This window comes from Saprolegnia diclina, assembly GCF_000281045.1.
Source record: "Saprolegnia diclina VS20 unplaced genomic scaffold supercont1.50, whole genome shotgun sequence".
In the NCBI taxonomy this organism is placed as follows: Eukaryota; Oomycota; class Saprolegniomycetes; order Saprolegniales; family Saprolegniaceae; genus Saprolegnia; species Saprolegnia diclina.
Window position 1 is genome coordinate 468,926 of NW_008246117.1, and position 6,894 is coordinate 475,819.

General features: G+C 56.8%; 5 protein-coding genes across 5 annotated transcripts; 1 reads left to right on the forward strand and 4 right to left on the reverse strand.

Moving 5' to 3' along the window:
• The first annotated feature begins 661 nt into the window (after positions 1-661).
• SDRG_12564 (hypothetical protein) lies at positions 662-1,469 on the forward strand. The gene has a single exon (XM_008618637.1). It carries the CDS (start codon positions 708-710, stop codon positions 1,419-1,421), a length of 714 nt encoding a protein of 237 aa, XP_008616859.1. The 5' UTR covers positions 662-707; the 3' UTR covers positions 1,422-1,469.
• Positions 1,470-1,479: 10 nt separating this feature from the next.
• Positions 1,480-2,931, reverse strand: SDRG_12565 (hypothetical protein; the record flags this gene model as incomplete). Its single annotated transcript, XM_008618638.1, has 1 exon — positions 1,480-2,931. One exon carries the CDS (start codon positions 2,929-2,931, stop codon positions 1,480-1,482), a length of 1,452 nt encoding a protein of 483 aa, XP_008616860.1.
• A 415-nt stretch (positions 2,932-3,346) lies between these two features.
• Positions 3,347-4,413, reverse strand: SDRG_12566 (hypothetical protein). The gene has a single exon (XM_008618639.1). The coding sequence runs from the start codon at positions 4,381-4,383 to the stop codon at positions 3,373-3,375; it is 1,011 nt and encodes a 336-aa protein (XP_008616861.1). The 5' UTR covers positions 4,384-4,413; the 3' UTR covers positions 3,347-3,372.
• Positions 4,414-5,321: 908 nt separating this feature from the next.
• On the reverse strand, positions 5,322-6,642 carry SDRG_12567 (hypothetical protein). Its single transcript, XM_008618640.1, has one exon. It carries the CDS (start codon positions 6,039-6,041, stop codon positions 5,388-5,390), a length of 654 nt encoding a protein of 217 aa, XP_008616862.1. The 5' UTR covers positions 6,042-6,642; the 3' UTR covers positions 5,322-5,387.
• A 3-nt stretch (positions 6,643-6,645) lies between these two features.
• SDRG_12568 (hypothetical protein) lies at positions 6,646-6,888 on the reverse strand (the record flags this gene model as incomplete). Its single annotated transcript, XM_008618641.1, has 1 exon — positions 6,646-6,888. A coding segment is annotated over one exon (243 nt), but the record flags the coding sequence as incomplete, so codon positions are not given.
• Positions 6,889-6,894: the final 6 nt, after the last annotated feature.

The window sequence follows — 6,894 nt, forward strand, 5'->3', positions numbered from 1 at the left end:
CGTGGATGGCTCGAGCCGCTTGCTCTGCGCCTGGATCTTGTGACGTGTGTGGGCTTACATATCTTGGTCTTCTAGAACGCTCGGCCTTGCGCGGAAAACCTCTTCCACTTCTTGGAACGGCACTTATCGGACGGAGCCACAAAACTAGTAGGTTGTCCGCTTACTTCAGTAACTGGACACTGGATAGCTGTTGCACCAGACGCAGGCCTGCAGCAGTTGAACAGGATGCCATAAGTTTCGTTCTCTGGAGCCCCGGGGCAGTTTGGCCCAGATCCGCCACGAGTCGCCAACAACACACGGCAAGTATGAGTGCCAATTCGTGGACGGAGCCACAAACTATCTATTTTGCCTGTTCGCGGGAAGCGCGGCCCAACAAGAGTGCCAGGATCGGACGAAGAGCGCGTTGCAGACTATAAGTTGCAGACCTAGGATATATTGGATATAGTCGACGGTCCCATCTTTCACATCGTTTATCATTGCACCCGACGTTGCACTCTTCACTCCGATAATGTTACAGCGCTGCGTTCAAAACTTGTCGAGTGTCCGTACTAATATGCGAGAGTGGACGGGTTGTGGGCAGGATAGGGCATTAAAAAATTATTAAACAAGGATTTATAAACCACTCGCCAAATTCGATACAAATGTTACTACACTGCTTGAAGCTGGATTGGTCTGGATTTGCCATTTTCCCACGGTTGTGTTGAAGTATGTTGCCGGCGCTTTTGCGGACAGGACGTCGCCGCGCCTTTGGGACGACAACGACGATTGAGAAGACACCACTCGGTACTGTCACGAGCTACTACGACAGCCAGTCTGGCCAGCACGTTCGCTACTCGGATGCTATCCAGATCCACGCCCTCCAGCTTCCAGCGCCAGGCGTCAAGGGCCTTGCCTCCGTGACATTGACGGCGCCAATGGACGTGCCAACCGCCGTCGCCACGCACGTGTATCTCACCTCTAACATTGCGCCGCATGCGCTGGCACTGAGCGTCTCGTGCGCGGCTTCACGTCGCGAGTGGGACGACGTCATTGCAATCGCCACCGCTGCGACGTCGCTAGCCCGACCCGTCAAAGTCGCGCTACTCGACCCATTTGCTGGCAACCCGTACGATGTGCAGCTCTTGGGCTCGCTACTTGCGGACGCCGGTGCAACTGTGCTGACGCTGAACACCGAAAGTGAAAACGACTCGGACGTGTTGGAAGAAGTCTTTGAAGCTCTCACGTGGAGCGACGTTGTGGGACTACCCATGAAGCAGCGCATTGGCTTGCGCTCTCTCGACTCGGACCTTGTCTCGTTTGCCGCTGGCAGCCTCGCTATCAAACACTACGATGTGTGCTTTGACGGAGCGGACGCAATGGCACCCTCATGCTTGACAGACGTTCTTGCCGACGCTGGTCTTCCCCATACTCTACAGCTTTGATAGACAACTTATTAAAGGGATACGTATGCCTGTGCATTATAGTATCTAGTGAGTCTGTTCAGGCGTTCGAGAACACAGCATCGTGGTCTTTGGCGCGCGTTGGGTGCATTGGCGTGTCGAGTTTCATGCTCGGACGCAAACTCATCGTTGTCGTCGGCTCCATGAGACCTTCGATCTCGGCAATCGCAGAGCGCGTACTCGCTGTCTCTGTTAGCTCTTCCTCTTTGCCCTCTTCGGTGGTCGACGCGCGGCGACGGCGCATCGGCGTGTTGGACTCGACGGACGCCGCTTCGTATCTCGTCCGCCGCGAGCGCACGACCTTGACAAGCACCAACACGAGAACGACGACGACGAGCGCTGCAACGCTTCCGACCACCGCGCGCCCCGGCGTATCGAGCGACTGGAGGTACTGCACCGGGTCCGATAGTGCCGACGTTGACGCATTGTGGGCGACGTGCTCGACGGCCTGGACCGCAAACGCGTTCTTCTCGGTCGGCGTCTGGCACACGGTGTTACCGTTCACGACGCCAATCCAGTTGAAAAGCAGGTTGTCGGCTTCGTGGCCGCACATGGTGAGCGTAAAGGCCCCCGGCGGCGCTTCCTCGAAATGCAGCACGTACTTGCCTGCGACTTGGCTCTCGGATGCCAAATCACAAGCAACCGAGGCCACGACGCTGTACGACGTTTGCATCTGCTCGTACGAGGAGACTTGAATCGCGAACGCATCGCAAACGCTCGAGACGTTGTAGTTCCCAAACGCCGCCATCACGGCAGCGTCCAAAGCCGCGGGGTGCTCCTTGTCAATGTTCAACCAGACACCAGGTGTAGCCGTCACGGGAGCCTGCGTGGCAACAACTTGCGGTAGTGGTACAATTGGCGCCGAAGCTTGCGTCGGGGCTTGCGTCGGGGGTTGCGTTGGTGGTTGTGTCGAGGCTTGCTTCGGTGCTTGCGTCGAAGGCTGCGTCGGCGCCTGCGTCGGGGCTTGGGTAGATTCTTGCGTCGGGGCTTGGGTTGGTGCTTGCGTCGGGGCTTGGGTAGGTGCCTGCGTCGGGGCTTGGGTAGGTGCCTGCGTCGGGGCTTGGGTAGATGCCTGCGTCGGGGCTTGGGTAGATGCCTGCGTCGGGGCTTGGGTTGGTGCTTGCGTCGGGGCTTGGGTTGGTGCCTGCGTCGAAGGCTGCGTCGGCGCCTGGGTTGCTTGTTGCTCGATAGTGGGCGGAGTCAATGGCTCGGTGACAATAGGCAGAAGCGTAGCTTGCTGGGTAGGCGACGGTGTTGTTGCCTGCGCACCCAGCGGACCTTGTGGCGCTGTTTGCCGTGTTGACATCGAGGTCGCAGGCGCGCCGCTGTTCATAGCAGGACTGCTTCCAGCCTCACCACTGCGGACTGGGTCCGAGTTGGGCGGACAAGGCGGGAACGTACAATCCTTGGCCGGGTCACGGACAAGCTCCGTGATTTCACCCGAGACGCGGTCCTCGCAAGTCTTGATGTCGGCCTTGCACTGATTGCTCATGCGATGACGGAGTCGATTCAAAATCTGAGCAGGAGTCGATGCCAAGCCAGGTGTTGTCTAAAACCACCCAACAGCACCACTGCCCACCGATGATTGCTCGTGTAGCAGCGGACTATACACCTCATCGAGTGCTTGAAAAACTACAGTATATAAGTGTGAAGAAAGTAAACGCGTAGGTAAATCGCTCTATCAAGGACGACGCTACTTGCTAACCATGCGCGGCAGCAGTCACCAGGACTCAAATTGCGTGCATTTAGCTCATCAAAGGCGCAACTGACCAAGATGCGTGAGTCACGCGGCCACCGCGTGGCTGCACCCTGTCTCTGCCCTCGCCCCAGCATTGCGTCCGTCCAGCAGCGCCGTGATCTGCATCGATCTTAAGCCTCGAACGTTTCCATTTTGTGCAGACGCAGCAGGACAAGTACAAACACCGGGCAATGTTTAAAGCTTTACCGACGAGAGTACGCCGTCTTCAAGGTCGTCGCTGGCTTTGCGAGGCGCAGCAGTCGTGCTCTCGAGTGGGTTTGTCGTCAGCGCGGGTGCATCTTCATGAGCAGCAGCCTTGCGCTTGTGCTCTTCATGAGCTTCATCAACCTCCGCAAGAACAGAACGGTCGTTCGTTTCGCGACGGCGGGTTCTGTGGACAACAAACACAGCGAACGCAAGCACCGCAATGACAGCGATGACTGCAGCGCCAAGCACGGGAACGTCGGGTGCCTTAAGAAATGCCTGCATGTTTTGCATCAGTGACGTCTCGGCGGCGTCATGCGTCACATGGTTGAAGGGCTGGTTCAAGAAGGCCGAGCGCTGGCCCGGCGTCTGGCACTTCGTCACTTGATTCTCGATCGTCAGCCAGTTGCGCGTCGTACCGTTTTCGCGGTGACCACACTGGCTCAAGTAGAGGCCCTCAGCATCTTGTGTCACTTCGAGTACGAAGACGTGATCTGTGCCAGCGCAATTGACATCCATCGCCAAGTGGTAAAGCGCGGTCGAGTCGTTGGCAGGCGCCTTCTCTGCCGCCGTCACCGTGACGTTGAGCGGGTCACAGACTTTGTGGTAGTTGTCGAAGGACGCATTCAGCAGTTGCGAAAGCGCGTGCGGCATCGACGCGTCGATGGCGGTCCAGTTGGAACCGTGATCGACACCTGCGCGAATGCCCTTGTGCACTGTCATGTTGCTGGGAGCAGTCGTTGGCGACGTTGCGGTACCGGCAGCACTCGGCAGTGGCGTCGCAACGGCCACGGGTGTTGCAGTCGGCGCGATGACGGGAGTTGGTGTCTGCTGGCGGGCCTCGGCGTCTCGGCACGGAAAGAACTTGCAGTTGTTGGCAGGGTCGCGTCCGACGCCTTGGCCATTGGGGCAGATGTACAAGTCTTCCAAGCACCCGACGGCCAACGCAGGCGACGCGAGCAACGCCATGACAGCAGAGACGGTGGCCAACGTGCGAAGCATTTGTCCTCTTGGTGTATGGGCGACGCCCGCGAACAAGAAGCGTGCAGCATATGGTGACCATTCTAGGCGAACGCGGTCCGGATGTGAAGCCATTTTCGGACTGAAGCCCGAAAATAACACATTTCTAATACGGTGCTTTGTATTCGGTTTGTGTGATGCGGCCTTGCGGCGAAGAGAGGTGGCCTCTCCTCCTTCGTCTACGCTTCAAGCAATTCGTGAATTGTGATTTCGTTGAAAATGGAGACTATGTTGCTGATGAGTCGTAGAAGGGTATCTATCATAGCTCAACGAATTGCAACTGAAAGCTTTTTAAATCTTAAGCGAGCAATCATGCTCATCCTCCTGGTTTCGCGGAAAGGCAGTTCGTTCGACGGGATAGTCACCGTCCATCGTCTGAGCCCAACTCAGACGCCACGGCGCAGTTGAGCTCCACGTTGGTGACAACACACTGGCTGTTCAATTGTACACTTGAACCGTCGGTTAACTCTCCAGGGTACTAGTAGCAATCAGCCTACGTCGCTTTGAGAGCAGTTCCGCGGTGTGTTGGGCTGTAGAATGCTTCGCCACAGAAAACAGCAATAGAAAGGGCAAGTCGCTGTGGACTTGTCGAGTGTTCACAGACCAAAGATCGAAACACATTGGTAGCGTGAGGATCTTGACCACTTCGATGCAAGAACGGAAGGGTTCCAAATCGCGTTGAAAGGAAATTCAGCAATAAACGCATCGTCAAAGATGGTACCGACTAGCTTCAAGCCACCACACCTGTGAGCTCCAAACGTCCGCTACTCGGCAACGCCGTTGCCACTAGTTTTGAGCAAGCCGGCATTGGCTCGAAAAACTTGATACGGGGGGCAGGTTGAGATGTTCTGCAGATGATGGCCCGGCAAGACTGATAGACAGTCGATGAGCCCGAGCTTCCGTACAAGAAACAAACTACATCCACAGAGGCGTCGCTGGTTGTTGGCTCGCAAAAATGGGATACATTCATTTGCCAGAATCCGCTATTAGACGACGACAGGGTCGAGCACGTCCTTGGTGCTGGGCACGTCGTCCACCTTTTCGGCGTCTTCGCTAGCCCCTTCGTCGTCGACCTTTACATCAAGCTTGGTCCGCGCCGTGTGGTCCTTTGTGATACTAACGCCCATGACGATGGCGGCAATCACCGCGACGAGGCCGACGTACGCAAAACCGACGGTGAGCGCCGACGATGCGTCGGCTGTAGTAGGCGCATTTGCCAGCGCGACAATCGTGTCGTCACTCGACGACGCGTTACCCTTGTAGTAAAAGACGTTGCCAGTCACGTTCATCGTAAGGTCCTTGGAGACGACTTCGAAGAGCGAGATCATCTCGGTCGTGTTGAGGCGACCGAGGTACGAGCGCACGAGCGTTTCGTTGAGCGCCGCAAGTTGCGTGCGGTTGCTGACAAAGTCTTCGACGAGGAGGATGGTGCGGTTGAACTCGGTCGCGTTCAGCGGCTGGTTGGGGATGCGCACGACATGGAGCGACTGCACGAGCTTGTCGAAGAGCTCGAGGCCAAAGGTCGGGCGCGTTGGGACCGGCGTTGCAGGCATGTCACTCGCAGCGCGCATGTGGTGGTCCTGACCAAGCACGGACATGGCCGCGTACGCGACGAGCGCCACAAGCTTCAGCAGAGCCATCGGACTTTGGAAATGACGCTTTCGCAGCTGCTATCTTTTTCACGTGTATCACACGGTGGGAAACACATCGCGCGGCTGCGTCAAAACTGGCGTGCGCCTTCTTGTTCTTCGCTGGTCATCGCCGTAGATGCTAAACAGGCAGATCAAGCGGACTTGAACAGTCTTGCGGTGTGCTTGAGAACGCGGAATCGCGGGGTATGTGAGGACCAGTCAACTCCGTGTCTATATGCCGCGGAAACCCGCGGATTAACACCGGACATGACACCGAGCTCGACGATCTGCTCTTGAAAGTGGCAAGAAGATCACACACAATATTTGCCATCTTCGATGACGTGCCAAGTTAGTCTCGCCCTCTGGCATCAAGGAGAGAAGTGTGCTGCACGGCAGGATCATGCTTCTTGCCACATAAAACACGTGGTGTGTCTATTTGGTCGCACGTGAAAATTAGAATTCGGTGGATCGCGCATCACCCTGTCGTCGGATTGCAGCCAGCTGCTGGGGCCCACGACGCACGCCCTGCGACGGTCTTCTGCACAGGGTGCTTAAGTAAGACTCGCATAAAAATCAATCGCATTACGCGTCAACCAAAAAACGGAGAGTCCACTTAGACACTGACGACGCTGGGCGACTCGCTCGTCATGTCCTCGACATCGGCATCCTTGACGGCAGGCGACGCCTTCTCGGCGGCTTCAATCTCGTCAATGACGTTGTCAGCGAGAACGGACTGAGCGGGCGCAGCCTTCTTTTCGCGCGAGGCCGAGACCGCAAGCGCAACAGCCACGACCACCATGAAGCCGCCGATAGCACCACCCGAAACAATGATCTGCTGGTTGTCGAGGCCAAGGAACTTGTT

What these genes read in the sequence shown, in the direction of transcription:
- SDRG_12564 (XM_008618637.1), top strand. Translation starts at nt 708, where the DNA reads ATGTTGCCGGCGCTTTTGCGGACAGGACGTCGCCGCGCCTTTGGGACG.
- SDRG_12566 (XM_008618639.1), bottom strand. Translation starts at nt 4,383, where the DNA reads ATGCTTCGCACGTTGGCCACCGTCTCTGCTGTCATGGCGTTGCTCGCG.
- SDRG_12567 (XM_008618640.1), bottom strand. Translation starts at nt 6,041, where the DNA reads ATGGCTCTGCTGAAGCTTGTGGCGCTCGTCGCGTACGCGGCCATGTCC.